Here is a 23,905-nt window from a genome sequence, read left to right on the forward strand (position 1 = left end):
TCAGACTTAAATTGAAGAAAGTAGGGAAAACCACTAGACTATTCAGGTATGACCTAAGTCAGATCCCTTTTGGTTACACAGTGGAAGTGACAAATAGATTGAAGGGACTAGATCTGATAGGCAGAGTGCTTGAAGAACTATAGGCAGAGCTATGTAACACTGTGCAGGAGGTGGTATCAAAACCATCATCAAGAAAAAGAAATACAAAAAGGTTGTCTGAGGAGGCCTTACAAATAGCTGTGAAAAGAAGAGAAGTGAAAGGCAAAGAAGGAAAGGAAAGATATACTCATCAGAATGCAGAATTACAAAGAATAGCACAGAGAGATAAGAAAGCTTTTTAAAGTGAGCAATGCAAAGAAATAGAGGAAAACAATAGAATGGGAAAGACAAGATCTCTTCAAGAAATCTAGCAATATCAAGGGAACATTTCATGCAGAGATGAGCACAATAGAAAAATTATACAAAACAGATCTTAATGACCCAGATAACCACAACCGTGTGATCACTCACCTAGAGCCAAGTCAAGTGAGCCTTAGGAAGCTTCACTATGAACAAAGCTAATGGAGGTGATAGAATTCCAGCTGAACTATTTCAGATCCTACAAGATATTGCTGATAACATCCAGCACTCAATATGCCAGCAAATTTGGAAAACTCAGCAGTCGCCACAGGACTGGAAAAGGTCAGTTTTCATTCCAATTGCAAAGAAGGGCAATGCCAGAGAATGTTCAAACTACCACACAGTTGCACTCATCTCACACTTTAGCAAAGTAATGCTCAACATCCTTCAAGCGAGGCTTCAATAATACATGAACCATGAACTTCCAGATGTTCCAGCTGAATTTAGAAAAGGCAGAAGAATCAGAGAGCAAATTACCAGCATCTGTTGGATCATAGAAAAAGCTAGAGATTTTCAGAAAAGCCTCTGCTTCTGCTTCATTGACTACACTAAAGCCTTTGACTCTGTAGATCACAACAAACTGTAGAAAATCTTACAGAGATGGGAATAACAGACCACTTTACCTGCCTCCTCTAAACAGTTAGAACCAGACATGGAACAATGGACTGGTTCCAGATTGGGAAAGGAGTATGTCAAGGCACCCTGCTTATTTAACTTATATGCAGAGTATATCATGCAAAATGATGGACTGAATAAAGCACAAGCTGGAATTAAGATTGCTGGGAGAAATATCAATAACCTCAGATATGCAGATGACACCACCCTTATGGGAGAAAACAAAGAGAAACCAAAGAGCCTCTTGGTGAAGGTGAAAGAGGAGAGTGAAAAGTCTGGCTTAAAACTCAACATTCAAAAAACGAAGATCATGGCATCCGGTCCCATCACTTCATGGCAAATATTTCGGGAAACAATGGAAACAGTGACATACTTTTTTGAGCTCCAGAATCACTGTGGATGGTGAAATTAAAAGAATATATTAAGAAGAGGAGGCAAGAATACACAGAGGAAATGGGAATACCACCCCTTTAATGTCACTGCAGCCCTGAAATTAAAAGACGCTTGCTCGTTGGGAAAAAAAAAAAAAGGCAATGACAAATCTAGACAGCCTATGAAAAAACAGAGACATTACTTTGCCTACAAAGGTCTGTATAGTCATAACTATGGTTTTCCAGTAGTCATGTATGGATGTGAGAGCTGGACAATAAAAAAGACTAAGCACCGAAGAACTGATGCCTTCAAACTGTGGTGCTGGAGAAGACTCTTGAGAGTCCTGTGAACAGCAAGGAGATCAAACCAGTCCATCCTAAAGGAGATCAGTCCTGGGTGTTCATTGGAAGGACTGATGCTGAAGCTTCAGTACTTTAGCGACCTGATGCCAGGAGCCAACTCATTGGAAAAGACCCTGATGCTGGAAAAGGTTGAAGGCAGGAGAAGGTGATGACAGAGGATGAGGTGGTTGGATGGCATCACTGACTCAATGGACATGAGTTTGAGCCAACTCTGGGAGATAGTGAAGGAAAGGGAAGCCTAGGGTGCTGCAGGAGTCAGGGGCTGCAGGACTCCATGTGCTCCATGGAGTCACGAAAAGTCAGACCCGACTGAGCGACTGAACAACAAAGCTCCCAACTGGCCTCCTAAATTAATAAATACACCTAATTTACTAAAGGGCTTCTCTGGTGACTCAGTGGTAAATAATCTGCCTGCAATGAAGGATAGCCCCTCCAATGCAGGAGACGTGGGTTCTATCCCTGGCTTGGAAAGATCCCCTGGAGATGGAAATGCAACCCACTCCAGTATACTTGCCTGGTAAGTCCCATGAATAGAAGAGCCTGGTAGGCTACACTTCATGGGGTCTCAGCAGTCGGACATGACTTAGAGACTAAACCACCACCCCAAGTTACTAACAGATGTGCGATGACAACCTAAAAAAGATGCAATATCATAAAAAGGAATAAATTATTGAAAGTAGGAAAGACTTCTTAATCCAGTGCCTTAATTTGCCTTTCATCACATCCCCACTGTTCCACTCAGTCCTTTACAAGAAAAGTTGTTGCAAATAGTTGAGCATAAGTGTCTGGAAACTCGGAGCCCCTCCTCAGTGGTGGTGTTGAGAGGAAGGGGATCATGGTAGCTGCTTCTCAGGCCTGTGCTCATTGGCTTTCTGTACCTTCTGTCAATTCTGCCTTTCACTTTGCATGTTCATTCACTGTAGGGAAATCCTAGGGCCATGGCTTGCAGAAGCTGCCACCAGAAGTTAAATAAAGCTGTGCAGTTGGGAACACCTCTAACTAATAACTGAAACATCTTAGCATGTAATCCATCCCGGGCATATCATGTCACAGAAAAAGATTCAAGCAAATTGACAGTGATGTGGACAGTTTAAAAATAAAGAATAGGATAGAAATATAGCTGTTTGTATAGATTATATCATATAAACAATGCAAAACTTTCCCATCTTAAACAGGACCTCTGTAGAATATAACCTGTAATGAGAACAGTAGAAGTGTGGGAGAGAGTTCATTGTGAAGTACAGAGGTTATTAAAGAGTTAGAAAACAAACTTATGAGAACAATAGAATAGGGCCAGAGTATTTTACTGGGAGATGCAGAAGTAAAGTAGACAATTTAATGCATGAATCTTTTCAACTCTGAAGAGTTCTGATGGTGACCAAGCTACATGTGCAAATAGAGGACACAGCCAAGCTTTATGAACACTTGAGACAATAAGTGTATGAAAGGGAAAATTATTTAAAATCAGTCGCTTCAGGCAAGGCAAAGGGATATTCTTTTGAAGAACTCTTTAGAAATAGACTTTGTCCCTTTACCTTTGGTAGTCAGAAGGTAAATTGAGTAATATTTTATCTCCAGTTAGAGTTAAATAACCTTTCTGTCTGCCGTAAAGTAAACAATCTGAAAACTCTCTGTGGTATGATGCTGTGATAAAATAATAACAAGATAAACCAGGATTTCAGACAGGACCATTCATACATTTATTAATTCCATGCATGTAAAATGTGTCCATCCTGCAGTGGAAATGCAGTAATGATCAGTGTGTACATATAATTCCCCTCTCACCAGCAAGATAGACGTTGGAGAAATCATTACACCAGCAGCATAGCAATCAGCCTCTTCAACTCACAAATGCTCTGAATTTCCCCTCAGCGTGTCCTTCCAACAGATTCTCTGACAGAGTGCTTAATCCTGGCTCACTCTCATTGTGTTCCTGTGTTTCAGATGAAATAGTGCATGTGCTATTGAAAAATCACTCAGTGCCACGGCTGATCAATACTAGGATGTCATGGCTTCAGATTCCGATCATGCCTTCAAGATTTCCTGGCAATTATAGATTTTAATCACAGGAAATGACTTATCCAGTGGGAGTGATTGTAACCTTCATTTTCCTAAAGTTCCCTGTCACGCTCATTCTGTCATCCTCGGCATCAGACCAGAACTTTTCAGAGAAAATAATAGAGTAGCTTTCTCAACTTTCTAACTTTTCCTACCTCATAGAAACATAACCATATGTATACTTGTTGTCACCTCCTCTCCTATCTGAGTTATATTGCCCCAGGGTTCTTGTTGCACCCTTCACATTTCTATTTTCTGTTTTAAACTACCATATATTTTTTGGTTTACTCACCACAGTTCTCTCCCGTCCTGAATGCCATGTTGACCCATGATACACTCTACCTACTCTTCTATATCTCTCCTATTTTTACAAATTCATTTTCACTTGCTATCTCTAATTCTTCTCTCTCCAGTTTCTCAATTCATGAAATCTTGCCTGTGTCCTCCACTTATAAACTGAAACTTTTATTCAGTGTGGTGAGTGATATTCTTCTTTTTGCTAAATTCAGTGGTCAACTCTCAGTCCTTGTCAACATCCTTGCAGTGTTTTTCACACTTATCTGTATTTTATTAGTCCACTCTCTGGCTTGTGCTATCATGTCCTCATCCTTCAACTTAGTATCGTTCCCAGATTTCTCTGCCTGCGTCAAAAACTTTCAGGGTTTTTGAGACCCAAGCATCTTTTTTTCCCCTATTTATTGGCTCTATAGCTTATTTTATAAGCTTTATTGGCTTATTTTATCCACTATTGCTGTGAATATACATATAAAATCCCTTCTGAGCCCCTCACCTATAAATCCAACTGTCTAATAGAGATTTCCACTTGGATTTTTTATCAGGCATCTAATGTATGCAAAAAAAAATAAAATTTACCTCAACATTTAGTTCCCAAATCTGGGTAGACTTTTCCTCCTAAATATCTCTCAGATTTGCCCACTTATCTCCATCATCTCTGCATCTTTCCTGATTTCGTACACAGTTACATCTCACTGGGAACTACCATTATCTTCTAACTCATATTCCCTCTTTCCTTGCCCCATAACCATATATTCATTTCAATGCATCTAAGATGATCTTTTCAAAATGCAGACCTAAGTATATCTGTTCTAGGGTTCAATAGATCCCCCATTGTCCTCAGGATAAAGTCCAAACTTTTAAGATTGAATGTAAAACCCTTTTTGATACAGCCTTGTTTATCATGGCATTTACTCAGATGACAAATTTTTGTGCCCCCCGCCACTGTACTTTCTAGTCACCAAATTGATGTCTGTTAAGTGACATTATACTCCTGATTACAAGCCTTTGAATATACTGCCTTTTTGATAAAACTTTTAAATTTATTTTTTTATTTTTAATTGGAGTAATAGGCTGCTTTCTTTGCTTGGAACCTCCTACTTCCTTTATAGTTATTCTTTTTCATTAGAACTTGTATTATGTATCAATATATAATGATATGCTGATTATGTATCAGCTTCTCCAGGAAGGGTTCTTGATCTCCAAAGATTTCACTGGATGTCCATTTAATGTGTTTCCAGAACACACTGCATTTGCCTCATTGGCACTTTTATCACAAAGTATGTTTGCATGCCCATTTATACACCCCATATTTATTAAGGATTGGGCTGGCACTTTGTTTAGTACATTTTGCCATGTATGAGCTATATAGATTTGGTAGTAAAAGCTATGAAATTAGAGGAGCTTGCCAAAGAAGAAAGAATATGGAAAGAGTAAAGGAAAATGGGAGCCTTGCAAAGAAAAATTTCAAAGTTTGGGAGGAGAAAGGGAAGAAGAGATCAGGAGTCAGAGGGAAAAATACTAAGGTAGATAGAGTATGATGGAAGTCAAATGGGAGATCCCTGGAAGAAATTCATCAGTAGCTTGTTGAGCAAAAAGGAGTGAGGGAGTGGGCGGAAACTAGGAATTTTGCACTGGGAGGTCATTGGTGACCCTTTGAGAGAGCAAATTTAGTAAAGCTTTGGATTCAGAGGCAGGGTAAAGGAAGCTAAGGAAGAGGTTGAGAGCAGGAAGTTAGGGGCATGTGCACAATACTCTTTCAGGAAAATTGACCTCAAAAGGAAGGGGACCAAAGGGTGATAGGGGGTACTTGGGACAGTAGCCAAACCAAGAACAGATTCTCTCCTTCCCTTCCCTCTTCCTTCCTTCCTTCTTGCCTCCCTCCTTCCCTTCCTCTTTCCCTCCCTTTCTTCTTTCTCTTCCCTCACCTTCCTTCTTTCCCTTTTCTTACTTCCTTCTTTCTCCTCTCCTTGCTTCTCCTTTCTCTAATAATAATTCTTTCAGTATACTTATATTAATAATGAGAAGAAAACTGAATGAAAATAAAAACTTGATGACTCAGCAAAGAAAGGTTTACTTGACAAAGTCTCTGAAACTGTTGAGTGAGCAAAGCACTCATAGTGAAGAGAACTGGATTAGGAGTACAGATTGGGACAGTCTTGGAAAATAAGATAAATGCCCCATTTATGAACAGAGAGACTTAGTGCAAGGATAACATTCAGTGTGTGTTTGAAAAATAACAATTAATGGATTTCAAGTCATCCGAATCCTATATTTTCAGCAAAGTATCAGATAAATACAAGCACAAATTTAGAGAAACAACCTTGATATCTGAGCCTGAGTTAAGTGCAAAGTTTTGAACAATATATTAATCAATTAAAGATAGAATGTGAAATATCAGAATTATGATGGATAAAGACTTCAAACTCTTTAAGTTTCAGAACTCTTAAAATATTTTAATGCCCTTGAAAATGTTCCTTCTCCTACAAACTGTTATCCGCAGAAAGATGTAAATTTAATACCAAATGCCCTTTGGCCCCCATTAGGTGGACTTCATTACATACTCTCATTGTAGACAGGGAATGTTACAAATTTAAAATTAGAGTATGCCAATAGATAGCATGCTGCTTGTCAAATAAAATTTTCTGGAATCAGCCATTTGTTATTCATGGCTTTTTTTCTATTTTATACCACTTTCAAAATTTCTCTCAGCATTCAAATTCAAATTATAAATGTACTAAAGTATTAATGTAATTAAAATTGTTTCTCCCATTAAACATACCTTTATTCATAACTGTACTTCATAAGTCATTCCGGTCAGACATTTTTGTAATTAGACTGAAGTCCATTGAAAATAATTTTTCATGTGAATAAAGATATTTGCATTTTCACCATGGTTGTCTCAAGCTGTGTTGCTCTTATAAAGAGAATTTTCACATCCAGTATTTGCTTCTGTTAGTTTCTTCTTAAAATGTGTTTTCATCTGTCAGGAAATGCAGCATCACTTCCCATTGGCAAAATTAAGGGACTATGAATAGGTTAGTTTATGTCATCCATGAATGGGTAAGGTCTAAAGTTCCATGAGTTTTGTCTCAGCTACCATTAGTCTACTGAGTTTTTTTACTGAATTTTTCAAGCTGAGTTTAAGATGTATGGGAGAAATATAAAGGGATCTTTTAGTCATTTTCTGATCCAAATGTATCAAAGCATGTACTTGAATTTCAAAACATGGACTTGTGGGTTAAAATAATTTTTGCATTCACACTAGGTATTAATTAAAAACAGGGAAGATGACATTTGAAGTTTGTTACCCTCTATGCTGTTTTAGAAATTGAACAAATTCTCAAAACTTCTTCTGGTAATGTGTGATTTTTAGATATAAAGTAACAAGTATAAAATTCTTACATATAAATTATGTATTTTCTTCATATTCTTAGAGCAAGCATTAGATGTGCCGCTTGTTTCAAGACATTGTGACTCTTTTAATTTAGTCCTGCAGAGGTGATATATCACTTCCAAAAATGCAGGCTTTTAATCATATCTGGTATCAAAGCACAGTGGGTATATGAGTATTAAAGAAACACTCAAAAGTGAATATTTTCTTTAGAAATTAAATTTCTCCCAAATCATCCCACCCTCTTCCTGATCCAGAGGGATGGTATGGGGAGGAAGGTGGGAGGAGGGTTCAGGATGGGGAACACATGTACACCCATGGCGGATTCATGTTGATGTATGGCAAAACCAATACAATATTGTAATTAGCCTCCAATTAAAATAAATAAATTTAAATTTAAAAAGAAATTAAATTTCTTTTCCTTGCTTTATTTTAAATACAAATGATATATTATTCCACTTTACATTTGTGAATTGTTTGGCCAGAGGAAAAAAAAGAGTTTAAGCAGAGTTCCTGTATTTCAGGATGTTAAAGAAATAATAGGAAACACTAATACCAGAACACAATTAGTTACAATAAATGACATCAGGTACCGGAGGCTCATTGGAGGGTGAGCTTGCTCCTAAAGGAATCAGAAAAGGCTTCATGAGGGAGGGCTATATTTGAGTAGATCCAGGGAATTGCAAAGAATTCTACATGATAGCAAGGAGGCTTTTCTGGCAATAATGACACAGAGCAGAGAATGATCTTCTCCAGATCACTAAGTGATCCAGTTTGACTGGAAGGATGAATGTATGAATGTAGTATAGTGGCAGGATTTGGCCATAATGAGTTCTGGGGAGCCACTTTCTTATAGAGGAGGGATAAGAGGTGTCCTATAGGACATCATTAGGGAGTGAATTGGGTGATGCGCAGAAGGTGGAGCTTTGAATAGATTTAACTTGGAAAATAGAAAAGTAATGTCCACATTTGTTTGTTTCTAATATGTTCCAGATAGAGTTAGATATTTTAGCTGCATTATCTTTTATCCTTACAGCAAACACAAGGTTAGAGTTTGTCCTTTAAAAGATACTGTGGAGAATATATTAGAAGGCAACCAGGCTAGGAGCGCACTGGGGAGGTGACTCATGCATATTTCATCTTTTATTCCTTTTATTCTGTGTACTTGAAAACAATTTCAACTCTCCCACATTCTTGAATACCATTCACATTGGTTGCTGTCCACACGCTCTCCAACTTTCAGTTTCCCTTGTTGTTAATGGCTTACATTTGTATGATACATTAGTCAAAAATAATGAGCCAATCAGTTCAGTTCAGTTGCTCACGTGTCCAACTCTTTGCGACCCCATGAAGCATAGCACGCCAGGCCTCCCTGCCCATCACCAACTCCCGGAGTGTACCCAAACTCGTATCCATCGAGTCAGTGATGCCATCCAGCCATCTCATCCTCTGTCATCCTCTGTCATCCTCTTCTCCTGCCCCCAGTCCCTCCCAGCATCAAGGTCTTTTCCAATGAGTCAGCTCTTCACATGAGGTGGCCAAAGTATTGGAGTTTCAGCTTCAGCATCAGTCCTTCCAATGAACACCCAGGACTGATCTCCTTTAGGATGGACTGGTTGGATCTCACTGCAGTCCAAGGGACTCTCAAGAGTCCTCTCCAGCACCAAGTTCAAAAGCATCAATTCTGTGGCACTCAGGTTTCTTCACAGTCCAACTCTCACATCCATACATGACCACAGGAAAAACCGTAGCCTTGACTAGACAGACCTTTGTTGGCAGGAAATTTCTCTGCTTTTTAATATGCTATCTAAGTTGGTCATAACTTTCCTTCCAACGAATAAGCATCTTTTAATTTCATGGCTGCAGTCACCATCTGCAGTGATTTTGGAGCCCCCCAAAATAAAGTCAGCCACTGTTTCCACTGTTTCCCCATCTATTTCCCATGAAGTAATGGGACCAGATGCCATAATCTTAGTTTTCTGAATGTTGAGCTTTAAGCCAACTTTTTCACTCTCCTCTTTCACTTTCATCAAGAGGCTTTTTAGTTCCTCTTCACTTTCTGCCATAAGGGTGGTGTCATCTGCATATCTGAGATTATTGATATTTCTCCTGGCAGTCTTGATTCCAGCTTGTGCTTCTTCCAGCCCAGCATTTCTCATGATGTACTCTGCATATAAGTTAAATAAGCAGGGTGACAATATACAGCCTTGATGTACTCCTTTTCCTATTTGGAACCAGTCTGTTGTTCCATGTCCAGTTCTAACAGTTGCTTCCTGACCTGCATATAGGTTTCTCAAGAGGCAGGTCAAGTGTTCTGGTATTCCCATCTCTCTCAGAATTTTCCACAGTTTATTGTGATCCACACAGTCAAAGGCTTTGGCATAGTCAGTAAAGCAGAGATAGATGTTTTTCTAGAACTCTCTTGCTTTTTTGATGATCCAGTGGATATTGGCAATTTGATCTTTGGTTCCTCTGCCTTTTCTAAAACCAGCTTGAACATCTGGAAGTTCACGGTTCACGTACTGCTGAATCCTGGCTTGGAGAATTTTGAGCATTACTTTACTAGCATGTGAGATGAGTGTAATTGTTCAGTAGTTTGAGCATTCTTTGGCATTGCCTTTCTTTGGGATTGGAATGAAAACTGACCTTTTCCAGTCCTGTGGCCACTTCTGAGTTTCCCAAATTTGCTGGCATATTGAGTGCAGCACTTTCACAGCATCATCTTTCAGGATTTGAAATAGCTCAACTGGAATTCCATCACCTCCACTAGCTTTGTTTGTAGTGATGCTTTCTAAGGCCCTATAATCTTTTTAGACTGCCTTCTTTCAAGTGGTAATATGAATTTAATAAGGGTACGCAGAATGTTGGAGGTATGCAAATGGACACAGAAACCAATCGAGAGAGTTCCCATTGGAAAGATGGAAAACATTTTGCAACAAAATAAAGTAGTATTGTCATATTGGGGAAAGAACAGACATATAGATCAATGGATCGGCCCAGAAATAGACCCACACAAATATAGTCATCTGACCTTAGACAAAAGTGTAAAGGATATTTAATAGAAGGAAAGGATTGTTTTCAGCTTTTAAAAAATTGTTTTACATAACAAATTGCTGTGTTTTTTAAAAAGCAATGAACCTAGACTTTTACTTTATGTTGATGATATAAATCTCATTGTAAAGTGACATTTTCCCCACCTTTTTCATATTTACTCTTTGGAAAGAAATTCCTAAATGTAGCTCAAACTAAAGGAGTAAGAATTTATGCTCCAACTCATTCAGGGTGAAATGTATACATAAATTACTCCATTTTTTTTGTTTTTTGTTTTTGATGGAGAACTTTGTCCATATCCTCCACTTATTCAGTCACTTATTTATATCAGCATGAACCTCTGGGTTTTTTATACTTCCTCACAAAGTTTGGGAGAAGGAAGAAGATTGATTGTGGTAGAATCCTTTTTTTATTGATTGTTGAATTTAATTTGATAATATTTCATTGAGGTTTTTTTTTTCTATGTTAGTAAGAGAAAGTGGCTGTCATTTTCCTTGTTGTAACATCTTTCTCTGAGTTTAGTATTCAGGTAATACTAATCTTATAGAAACTGTTAGGAACTGTTCTATCTGCTTGTAATTTTCTGGAAGAACTGGTAACACTTCTTCCCTAAATATTTGGTAGAATTTACCAGCAAAACTTTCTAGAACCATTGCTTTTTTTGAAGGGAGTTTACTATTGATTCCTCTCTTTGAAAAAATAGAGCTATTCAGGTTACCTGTTGCCTCTTCTGTATGTTTTGGTTTATATCTTTCAAGTAATTGATTATTTTACTTAAGTTATCAAATTTGTGGGCACAGCGCTGTTAATAGTGTTACTTTATTATCTTTTTAATATTCATAGGTTAGTAGTAATGATCCACAGTGTCTCCCCTTTCATTTCTGATATTGGCAATTTGTTTTTTCTTCTTTTCCTAGTTAGCCTGGCTGGAAGTCTATCAATTTCATTGATTTTTCTCTATTGTTTTCTGGTTGCTTCTGTAATTTTACCCTTTCTTTAGCTTTAAATCACCCTTCTTTCTCTAATTTCTGTGATACTAAAGTTCCACCTTACGTTATTGATGCATTTAGCACTATAAATTTCCCTCTAAGCACTGCCTTTGCTATAGATACAAGTTTCGATAAATTATATATTCATTCAGCTCATTATAATTTTTAATTTATCTCTAGGATTTTTCTTTGACATATGAATTATTAAGATGTAAAGTATTTAATTTTGAACATTTGGGTATTTATCAACTGTCCTTATTTTATTGATATTTAGTTTAACTTTATAGTATATGTAATTCTATTATAATAATACTTTGTATGATTTTTATTCTTTTAAATATTTTAAGGTTTGTTTTATGGCCCAGAATGTGATTCATCTCTTTGAACATTGATGAATATTTCATGTGTGCTACAGAATAACTCTACTATTGTTGGATAGAATATTATATACACATCAGTTACATCAAGTGATGGATAGTGTTCTTCAGGTTCATCTAAGTCTTATTGATCTTTTTGTCTATTTTATGTATCTATTACTGAAAGACTGGTGCTGAAGTTTACAACTATAATAATGGATTTGTATATTTCTTCTTTCAGTCCTATCACTGTTTGCCTTACATATTTTGACACTCTGTTAAGTTTATAGACATCTAACTTGTTCTGTCTTCTTGGAGAATTGACCTCTTTATGATTATTCATCATCCTCCATTAGCCCTGACAATCCCCCTGTTATAAAGTTTGCTTTGTCTGAAATTAATATATCTACTATAGTTTTTGCGGGGAGGGAGGGAGGATTCCCTGGTAGCTCAACTGATAAAGAATCCACCTGCAATGCAAGAAGCCCTGGTTTGATTCCTGGGTTGGGAAGATCCCCTGGAGAAGGGATAGGCTACCCACTCCAGTTTTCTTGGGCTTTCCTGGTGCCTCAGCTAGTAAAGAATCCGCCTGTAATGCAGGAGACCTGGGTTCAATCCCTGGGTTGGGAAGATTCCCCTGGAGAAGGGACAGGCTACCCACTCCAGTATTCTGGCCAGGAGAATTCCATGAGCTGTATAGTTCATGGGGTCGCAAAGAGTCAGACATGACTAAGCTACTTTCACTTTTATAGTTTTTTAAAGAAAGCATATTTTATAGGTTCATTTGGTTCATTCCTTTAAGTTAATTAAGGTAAAGAAATCCTTTAAAATTTATAAGCTAATACTTCTCAAATAATGCAAATTTGTTTGTTAACCTCAAAATTATCAATGATGAATTCAGCAAGGTAGGAAGATCCAATATTAAAATACAGAAATCGGTTTCATTTCTTTATACTAACATTGACATATCATAAAGGGAGTCAAAAACAGTACTTTTAAAAATTGCATCAAAAATGAAATATTTAGGAATAAACTGACCAAAAAGTTGAAAGACTTACATGCTGAGAACTATAAAACTTTGATAAAGTAAATGATTCAAAGAAATGGAAAGATATATTGTGCTCTTAGACTGGAAAATTAATACTGTTAATATGTGCATACTATCCAAAGCAGTCTACAAATTTATTGTGATCCCTATTAAATTACCCATGACATATTTCACAGAACTAGAACAAATAATCCAAAAATTTATATGGAACAATAAAAGACCCAGAAGTGTCAAAGCAATCTTGAGGAAAAAGAACAGAATGCTGTTCTGAACATTCTGCTGGATGCAGAATCCTCCCAGATTTCAGATAGTACTACAAAGCTGTAGTACCCACAACAGCATGGTATTTGTACAAAAAGAGACATATGGATCAATGGAACAGAATAAAGAGTGTAGAAATAAACTCACACACCTATGGTCAAATAATCTTTGACAAAGGAAGCAAGAGTATACAGTGGAGAAAACACAGTCTCTTTGACAAGTGGTGTTGGGAAAGCTGGATAGCTGCATGTTAATCAGTGAATTTACAACACACACACCCACCATACACAAAAATAAGCTCAAAATGGCTTGAAGGTTTAAATATCGATATAAGACTTGACATCATAAGAGTCTAGAAGAGAACATAAATTAAACATTCTCTTAAATAAATTGTATGAGGACAATAAAAATTTTAAAAGAGGCATCAAAAGGAATGAAACAATTTCATTTGCAGAGCTGTGGATAGACCCACTATCATATCATATCAGAGTGAAGTAAGTCAGAAAGAAAAAAACAAATACTGTGTATTAATGCATATATATGGAATTTAGAAATACCAAGAATACTACATGCAGGGCAGCAAATGGAAACTTCTTTAACCTGGAAAACGAAACAGTCACCTAAGTCCAGAAAGTGCAGAAAGTCCCATGCAGGATAAAATAAGGAGAAACATGTCAAGACCCCTGCTAATCAAAATAGCAAAAATTAAATATAAAGAAAAAGTATTAAATGCAACAAAGGAAAGGCAGCAGGTAATATATGAGGGCATCCCCATAAGATTTTCAGCTGCTTTTTTAGCATAAACTCTGCAGGTCAGAAGGGAGTGGCATGATATCTTTAAAGTGAGGAAATGGAAAAACCTACAACCAAGAATACTCTACCCAGCAAGGCTCTCATTCAAATTCATCAGAGAAATCAAAATCTTTACAGGAAGAAAAGCTAAGAGAATTGAGCAGTACCACATCATCTTTACAACAATTGCTAAAGTAACTTCTCCAGGTGGGAAAGAGACCAGCAACTTCAAACAGCTTTCTACATATATAGACTGTTAAACAAAAAACTTATGGGGAATGCAAACCAAAGAACTACAATATATACACAAACAAAAAAAGAAAAAGCATCCCAAACAGAACACTAAAGATGGTCATCAACAAGAGAACAAAGAGGAAGGGAAGAAAGAAAGACCTATAAAAATGAACCCTAAACAACGAAGAAAATGGCAATAGAAGAAAATCCCTGGTGGTCCAGTGGCTAAGACTCTCTGCTCCCAATGCAAGGAGTCCGGATTCGATACCTGATCAGGGTATCTACATGCGGCAACTAGCTACATGCCACAACTAAGAGTCTGCATATATCGGAAGATCCCGCATGCCACAACTAAGATCCAGTGCTGGCAAATAAATAAACATTTTTTAGATGAAAATGGAAATTTTGCAGAATGTATATTGAACTTTAGAAGGAATGTTGCTTTACACTGTAATTTATTATTGCCTTGGCTCTTGTGATTATCACGCTTTCCTTACACTATTCTTGAATAAACTCAGTGTGATTTTTCTCTCCTCTGAATACTGTTCTAGCACCTAATCACACATATAAATAAAACAGAATCTTGTTGAAGTGTGGCTCATTTTATACAATGATGCACCTACCAGTTTTACAAAAGGGTATACTGTGTCAGTGAAATGAACATCCTGATATAATATAGTTACCAGATACCATGGATCTTAAACCAGTCCTCCACACCAATATCACAAAGATATTACCTATGTGATATCTTTCACTTTTAAAATATTTCAGCACTGTTCTTCATATTGAAATAATTTCCTAAGCTTTCATACTTAACCATATGAGGCAACTAGACTACTCTACCCTGTGTGTGTGTGTGATAAGGGCTATTGATGTATGATCCTATTACTTTCAGTACTAATTTTTTAATGAGTTAATTTTTTTTGAGTCCTGGGAAAATATTATGCTTCCTTAAGAAAGCACCTCCATTGTGTCTGCTGGCCCTGCGCTTCCTCTGTCACCGTTGTTTTTCAGCATTGCCAGGTTCTGTGCCCTTGTGTTAGTCCTTCCCACCCTCTCTTGAACTGGGGGAGTTCTCACTGATCTGTTGCATTTTCATGTTTCAGATTGTAAATCCCGTGTGCAGAATATGTTACCTTTGGAAAATTTTTCCTATAGCTGTGATACCAAATCTTTGGAATTTGGGTAGTGTTCTTTGCTTCCTAGGAATAATTGTAAGTGTATTCCAGAGCAGAATCATCATCTATAGACTAAAGATTCCAGTTGGATCACCTGGAGGACTTTAAAGAGTGTTCAACTGGGAGTGTTCAACGTGATCTGGAAGCCTAGGTCAATACCAGCCACTAGGTTCCCCACTGCCTTTTGCGCTAAGTGCTACCAAATGTGTTCTTTCATTAATATTAGCCAACTCTAATAACTCATATTTTTGGAGCTCTTCTATGTGACTGGCCTTATTTTAAGTGCATTTCTCATTTATCTCAGTTGATCCTCATGACAAACTTTTAACATCAGTGTTTTATTATTGTCTTCTTTCTACAAATGAGGACTCTAAGGTCCAAAGAATGTATCCTCTGCCCCAGTTATACAGTCAGCACATGAGGGCATCAGGGTTTGAACTGGAGCAGCTGGCTTGCATATTCTAGTTGCTTCACCCCATGCTGTGCTCTTTTGTTTGGAAATATTATTTACCTGTTTTAATTACCTAGTGTCATCTTCAAAGTTGGTATAAATTAAGCTTGTTTTTATTTCTCCCAAGTAAAATCTTTTTATCTAATCTGTATACCATCTTATACACTTACAAACCCTGGTTTGTGAGTACCAAAAAGCAAGTGGCACTTCATTTTCCTATGTGAAAATGATGTTTTTTTAAAAAAGGAGGAAAGCCTGAATACTTACTGCTTGCACTAACTCTTACTATTGAGAAGATAAACTTACCTCAGAAGTCCCTAACTATTGTCATTATTTCACTTTTATTTGACCTTGTTTGAGAAAAAAATCTGCATATGTGATTTTTTTCCACATGATTCATCTTACCTTGCAGATGCCTATTCTAAAAAAAGTATAATATTTTAAAATATTTCTATAACCACTTCCCTATCTTCTTAGAGAATAACAAGTTTAACAAAATCTTTCCTTTATGAGACACATGAAGATAAATGTCTGTTATTTTATTAATACTATTTAATAACTTACTTGTGACTACTTTTTAGCTTTTCTTGCCTTAATGTCATATTATCCATGTCTTTTTTTTCTGTCTTGAGTGAATTTCCTTCTAAAATACTTCTCCCCATTCACTAATCATATTTGCTACATCTTGTATGCTGTGTTGATAAATGAATCACATTTGCTGATTTATATACCCATAAAATAAAAGTAAGAATGCATAACAGGAATAAAAAAGTAATTTTTAGTGAATATTTTTATTATTATTTTCTTGACTCAGAAGCATTGTTGTATCAATGTCAAAATATAGGGTGTATCTGGGAGGTACTGAGACTGCCAGCAGTGGGACTGCTGTATAAAGAAAATATACTGAGTTCTAAAAATATGTTATAATTACAAATTTAATATAGAAATATATATATTTCTACATATGGAAATATAGAACTGAACAACACAAACCTCTTTTATAGTACACTTTTTATCCTTTTGACTTTCTGAAGTAGTTATGGTTCCAAAGCAAATTACACCATGTAGAATTCCTTTTGCTTTGTGGAGCTAGACCAAATAGATTTGATAGATTTTGATAATTCTGTTATTTAAAGGTTCGAGGTGAAGTAATGAAATTAGTACATCTGGCTTAACACAGCCACATTACACTGTTCACATAGTAACAGTTGTCTAGAGATGCAGTTTACTCCTGAGTTTGTTCATGCTTGAATATCCAAATGAAAAATAAACTGGAATCTTACAGTAAATTTGTTGTTGAACTTTATTTAGCTGTGTGGGTGATGTGGATAACACATGTACAAGATGATTAATTATTTTGCTGAGAAGCATAATGTTGTGGAGCCATCTGCTGTGCCATTATTGGGAGGGTGATCTTGCTAGATTACTCACTAAATTCTTTCAACACTTAAATCCAGGACTGCCAGTAGTCCTCCAGATTCTCGTTAAATTAAGGCTATTGTGGAGATTCAGGAGCAGCTGGACCATGTGGAAAAATGTCTTCATGTTATTACTACCAGTAATTCAACCTTGAGAAAAGTATCTCAAGCCCACTCTAAGATCTTTTAGTGGGATTTCAGTCATTTATATCACTGTTATCTTTTCCCATATAATATACCCATAACAACCCCACTTTAAAAGCTTTAAAAGTATTTTCAAAAGGTATTTTGAATATCTACATTATCTTGGCAGAGCTTAACAAGCTCCTCATCGTCAAACACACAATAGTTTGTATTTTTTGTGCAATACTATGTTTTTCATATTCCGTATACCATTTATTCATAAATCTGCTTATTCACTCATTCAGCAAACATCAATAGCTACTTTTGCTATTGCTATGCTAAATGCAAGGTTACAGTCTTAAATGAAATGAAATTCACCATGATGCCCTGATTTTTATCTTAGCATTCATCTCGTCCTAGAGTCATGTTCTCTGGAGGTCCTGTGATAGAGCATTATAACTTCTGTAATCTCAAACTTTCCAGGTTACTATTTGACCAATGAAATTAAAATCATTTTAAATGGTTTGTTAGAAATTCAGTCCTCTTAAATATTAAGTTAAATAGTTTGGCTTGACCTCTGCATTGAACTTTGTGTGGGCCATATAGAAACTAAATTTTGATCTTATTGATATTCCCACAAATGTGTATCTGTTGGATTGAGGGCATTTAAAAAACCTATCAAAAACAATTTTCCTTATTAATAAAATTATGAGCCTGAGAATATCTTAGAGGGTTGTAAAATGAGAATATATATGATTAAACACAATAAAATGGAGTATTTGTACCTCAAAAGTGGGAGGCTGAGATTGCTTGCTAATTCACTTTCTACATATATAGATATTATTATTATAATTATATAATAATTATTATTATATGTATTATTATATATTATTATACATATTGTTATTATGTATTATATTATTATGCATAATGTAATTATTATATACATATATTATTATATACATTATTATACATATTATTTTTTCTAGCAAGCATTTATGTAGGACTAATTATGATAGTGAAGAAAGCCTGCAGAAGAAAGCCAGTATTCATCTTGCCTCTAGAAATGTTTGATTTATCATATAATTAGTAACTATTGAATACAGTAAGAACTTATTCATTTTCTTCTGATTTTCTTTTCTTCAGCTTCCCTATATTTACTTTCACTATGTTTTTCTAATCCTCATCAGCATGTTAGCATCGTTTTGTTTTGGTTTTTTGTTGGTGTTTCTTTGTATTATTTTAGTCACACTCTTTCCTGTATTTAGAGTTCAGAAGCTCTTAATGTTAATCTTTCTGGGCATCTCAGTTTTCCTTTTTGTATCTATATTTTGAAAATTTCCTAATGTGCCATAACTCAATTTCTCTTTCTGGAAAATAGGACTAATAATATTTTCCCAGGCCACAGACTGTTGGAATAAAGTGAATAAGGATGGTTGTGACAATATAGGTAATACCTACCTAGAAGATAAGTAGGCCACCTGACTTTGAAATCCTCAAAAATTGTTCTTTCTAGTGCTGCCAACATGAGTAACCAGGGATTCTGAACATGACCAAGGCTGTAAGCACCTGCTCATTATTATAGGCCAGCATGCCTCACAGATATGCTTGCCATTTTAGTTTTATAAATAACACACAAAAAGAAGATGGACTGGCTGATGCTATTTAGGAATGCCAGATCCTCCCTCAGCCTAGTTAAAGACCAATTATGGAAGTGGATTTCCTGAAAGTACTTTGGAGAAAAGTAAAAATCATCTGGTGTGTAAATAATGAAGCACAACATGCTCTGTGCTCAGTTGTGTCAAATTCTTTGTGACCCCTTGGACTGTAGCCCGCCAGGCTCCTCTGTCTATGGACTATTTCAGGCAAGAATACTGGTGCGGTTTGCCATTTCCTACTCCAGGGGATCAAACCTACATGTCCTGTGTCTCCTGCATTGGCAAGCGGATCTTTTACCACTGAGTCACCTGGGAAGCCCAATGAAGCAAGCACAAGAGCTACCATGTATTGAGTATCTACTATGCACAGGATACTATTCCAACTTCTTCTCTTTAAATTTTTTTTTATTTTTTAAAATCATTTTTATTCATTTATTTGGCAGCATCGGGTCTGCACGTGGAATCTGTCAACATGGTGCATGGACTCCAGTTGTGGAGTACAGGCTCAGTAGTTGTGGCACACAGGCTTAATTGCTCCAGGGCATGTGGGATCTTAGATCCCTGACCAGTGATTGAATCCACACCCACCTGGTAAAGTGGATTCTTTACCACTAGGCCACCAGCAAAATTCCACAACTTCTTTATATATATATATGTATTATTTGATTTTCATATGAGCTGTGCAGGGTGGGTTTATTACCTGTATTAATGGATAGGAGAGGTGCAGAGAATTTAAATAACAAAAGTGAAAAAGTGTTTCCAAATGTTTGATTCTTCCCATCATATAACACTACCTTCTCAGCTTTAATGAGAATCACAGAATATGTGAGTATATACTTATAAGCAGCACAGACTTTGAGAAGATCTTGATTTTGAACTAAAAGGATGCATAAAGGATGAAATATCCTCCTTTGTAGAAAAAGAACACTCTATGAAGAGAGGTGTGTAATTGATTGGGTGTGTAAACAGGATAACTGGGTCACTTAATAACAGTCTTCCAGGCCCATGGTAAAGAGGACGGTCAGCAGTTGTTCTTTCTTATTGACAAGAACAGTAGAGTGGAGGCCAGAGGTAGAAGTTACCACTTAAAATTTTGCAATATGCTAGATAATATTAAAAGGGGCACTATAGTACCCAACTACAGGTTAAATAAATTTAACAATTATTTCATTATTAGCAGTATAGACGTGGGAAGGGGATAGGAAGAGATTCTTGTGCTTAGGTAGGTGGGCCATAGCAAGCAGTTTAGGGACTCAGTACTAGCTGAAGTGTGAAAATTACCTGTGATTGACAGATGGAGTTAGAGATACACATAGTCCTGGAAAGTCTGTTAGAATCCTAGAGTTAAAGAATCATTTTAGCTGTTTATCTAAAAATAGAACTAAATCTATAAATTGCACATTAAAGTGTAAAAAAGTGTCAGTTGCTCAGTCGTGTCTGATTCTTTGCAAACCCATGGACTGTAGCCCACCAGGCTCTTCTGTCCATGGAATTATCCAGGCAAGAATACTGGAGTGGATAGCTGTTCCCTTCTCCAGGGGAGCTTCCTGACCCAGGGATTGGATCCAGGTCTTCTGCATTGCAGGCAGATTTTTGACCATCTGAGCCACCAGAAAATTGCACCTAAAGATACACAAACAAATCAATAAACCTAACTTTTTTATTTTCTATATACGTATATGCTTATGTTGGACTAAAAAACTATCTTGAATAGTTCCATAGTTTCTAAGCTTCAAGTTAGCAAACTTTATGTTGTCCCTGCACAAATGCAGTAATAATCCTAGTGATCAAATTTTATTATCCCTTTTGTTGGGCCTTTGTTGGGCCATTAACTGCTATAGAAGGACTGTGAGTATTACAGTATTATGTTCCAACTATTTCTCAGACTACTGGGAAAATATAATGTTTTCATTGTTATATAAATCTCTACATAGTCCATGTCTAGAATATTGTACATACAGTAGCAAAAGCTAGAGCAATCTAGCCAGCCACAGACTGCAGGCACACTTAGTGCAGTATAAATTGTTCTAGATGCCTAAACATTGCCTATTAACATTATCTAGTAATGATCCATGTCATTAGAAGAATTGCTAATAGTATTGGATATTCATATTACAGGACAGGGAATGATGCAAATGAGAACTTTTTAGAAGTTTTAAGTGCTATGTAAATGCCAAATATATTTGTTTTTGGAAGATTATTAACCCATAGCAAAACATGTCCCATCTATAAAATGAAGGCAGCAGATTTTTTGATTACTGAAAGACCTTCAGTTTCAGCATTCCATAGCTTTATGTTCTCATGGTCTGGTCACATGCACTGCTGGTCATTGTGGTCACTACCAGGAAGCAGAACCATCTTGGTACCTTAGGTGAAAGAGCTGAAAGAAGTACAAAGACAGGCTTTTCTGGGATGCTGAGTATTCCAATGTAGGAATATGCTCAAAAGAAACAAGATAAAACTCTACCTGCCTATGAATGAACAGCTTTAAAGAGTTATATATGTGTTTTCCCATTTGTTTTCATGAACTAGTGGAGGCACTCCATTTGGGAACGCTAATGGCTGCCCACGGCTACTTCTTTCCAATCTCGGATCATGTCCTCACACTCAAGGATGATGGCACCTTTTACCGGTTCCAAGTAAGTTTATTAAAAGTATTATTTAAAAGTAAAAATACGTCTGCATTTTCATTGTTTGTACAGAAATTTTGAGACTTGATTTATTTTACTTTGACTTGAGCTAGTTAGAATCTAATTAATAATTTGTGAAAGCTGAGTTGTGTAATGATTGAAGTTACATTTTATATAAAAAATTTGAGAAAAATTCAGAGTGACAGTGGAATTCAGGAAAATGAGAGTCATCTGTAAATTATATTTATTTGCTAGGAAGGAAGATGAGAGATGGTAACTAAATTTGTTATACTTTGGACTCTATGTCATCCAGAGCCATCTACAGTCCAACCAGTCATGGGAATGCTTGAAGCTCCAGGATAGAATTAACTAATAAATACATATCCTCTGCATGTCTGAGACCTTCTATAAGTCTGTGGAGAAAGGGGCAATGGAGGATGAGATGGTTGGATGACATCACCGACTCAATGAACTGGAGTTTGAGCAAACTCCAGGAGATAATGAAGGACAGGGAAGCTTAGCATGCTGCAGTCTATGGGATCACAAAGAGTTGGAAATGACTTGGTGACTGAAAAAGTCTATGAAGGACACGCATGATGCTTTGCATGTATATAGGAGGCCATCTTAGATAACTTATTAACTGACAAGAGTTATTCTAAGTCATTTTCAAATGAGATACCTATAAAGAATAATCTTTGAGGAAATGATTATGGACTCCAATTTTGGTCATTGGGCACACAGTTGACACTTGCGTTACGATGATTTACCTGAAGTGTATTCTACATTTCATTAGACATTATGATTCATTAGTAACTGACTAGTGGATTCCAGTCTGTAAAATTAAGGCATATATAATGCCAGAGTTCAAACTCTAGCTCTAGGTACTTTCAGAGGATTCTTCCCATTGTCCCACTTTTAGACATTGGAGCATTCTTCTCAGTAGCTCTGATTTATTGATTAAATAACTGACTTGAGTGCCTAAGGACTTGCTTGGGGAAGCGGAGAACAGAGGGAATATGTTTTAAAAAAAAGTTGTTCTCAAAGCTCATTGTCCTCCTAGAGTATTCTCACTCTTACAAAGCACTTCTATCCCAAGAAATAATCATTGGATTTTACACTGAATAGCTAGGAAATAATGCAACCTCCTGAAATTGTGATACTGACCTAAGTATTCAAGCAATTGAAATTAGTTGGATCACTTAATTTTAAAAGTCTTTAAAATAATGAAGCTTTATCCTTAGAACAGTTAAATTTAAAGTAATAGTGCTTAAAATAGCTTATTATTAAGTTAGAGTAACTTGTGGTCCTAAGGTTAGCATTTTAGTGAATAAAAATTACTAGTTATTAGAAAAGAAATTTTGTATGTGCTACTAACACTTTTTGATTTTTTAAAGGAGTTACTTTGGTATTGCAGGGTTATATTTTCCATAAAATCTTATTTTCTTATACGAATTTTTCATATATAAAGTAAACATTAGGCCTAAATTTTTTTTTACAAATTCTAAATGAAAGATATTTTTTTGATAAAATGCCAACTTTTATCCATCTTTACTGTCAATTTACAAGTAAAATCATCTATGTATAAGATTAATATATCTGTAAGGGAGGCATTGAATATAATCTGCGTGTGTGTGTGTGTGTGTGTGTGTGTGGTAGGTCACTTCAGTCATGTCCGACTCTTTGCTGTCCTATGGACTGTAACCCACCAGGCTCCTCTGTCCATGGGATTCTCCAGGCAAGAATACTGGAGTGGGTTACCATGCCCTCCTCCAAGGGTTCTTCCCAACCCAGGAATTGAACCCTGGTCTCTTATGTCTCCTGCATTGGCAGCTGGGTGCTTTACCACTAGCACCACCTGTGAAGCCCTGAATATAATCTACCTTTGACAATTATTGAATTAAAAATTTCCCTCAAAACAAATTAGCTGAGGCATGGATGAAAATTAGTAGTGATGTCTTGAAAGTGAAAATGAAAGTCGCACAGTCACGTCCGACTCTTTGCGACCCTGTACAGTCCATGGAATTCTCCAGGCCAGAATACTAGAGTGGGTCGTCTTTCCCTTCTCCAGGGGATCTTCCCAACCCAAGGACCAAACCCAGATCTCTTACATTACTTCTAGGTACAGGCAGAAGATTGCCAAGTTTGATATACCTAAACAGATGATCAGTTCAGTTCAGTTCAGTCGCTCAGTCATGTTCAACTCTTTGCAACCCCATGGACTG

The 23,905-nt window shown here is 36.5% G+C and overlaps 1 protein-coding gene across 6 annotated transcripts in view; it reads left to right on the top strand.

Annotated features, from left to right (window-relative positions):
* Positions 1-23,905, top strand: part of RGS7 (regulator of G protein signaling 7) — a 472,754-nt gene that overhangs the window by 370,565 nt on the left and 78,284 nt on the right. For all 6 annotated transcript variants that reach the window (XM_015099194.4, XM_060396466.1, XM_015099193.4 and 3 more), the window contains one exon: positions 21,586-21,692. In XM_015099194.4, the coding sequence (XP_014954680.1) occupies positions 21,586-21,692 (107 nt within the window). The remainder of the gene's footprint in view (positions 1-21,585; positions 21,693-23,905) is intronic.

This window comes from Ovis aries, chromosome 12 (assembly GCF_016772045.2).
Source record: "Ovis aries strain OAR_USU_Benz2616 breed Rambouillet chromosome 12, ARS-UI_Ramb_v3.0, whole genome shotgun sequence".
In the NCBI taxonomy this organism is placed as follows: Eukaryota; Metazoa; Chordata; class Mammalia; order Artiodactyla; family Bovidae; genus Ovis; species Ovis aries.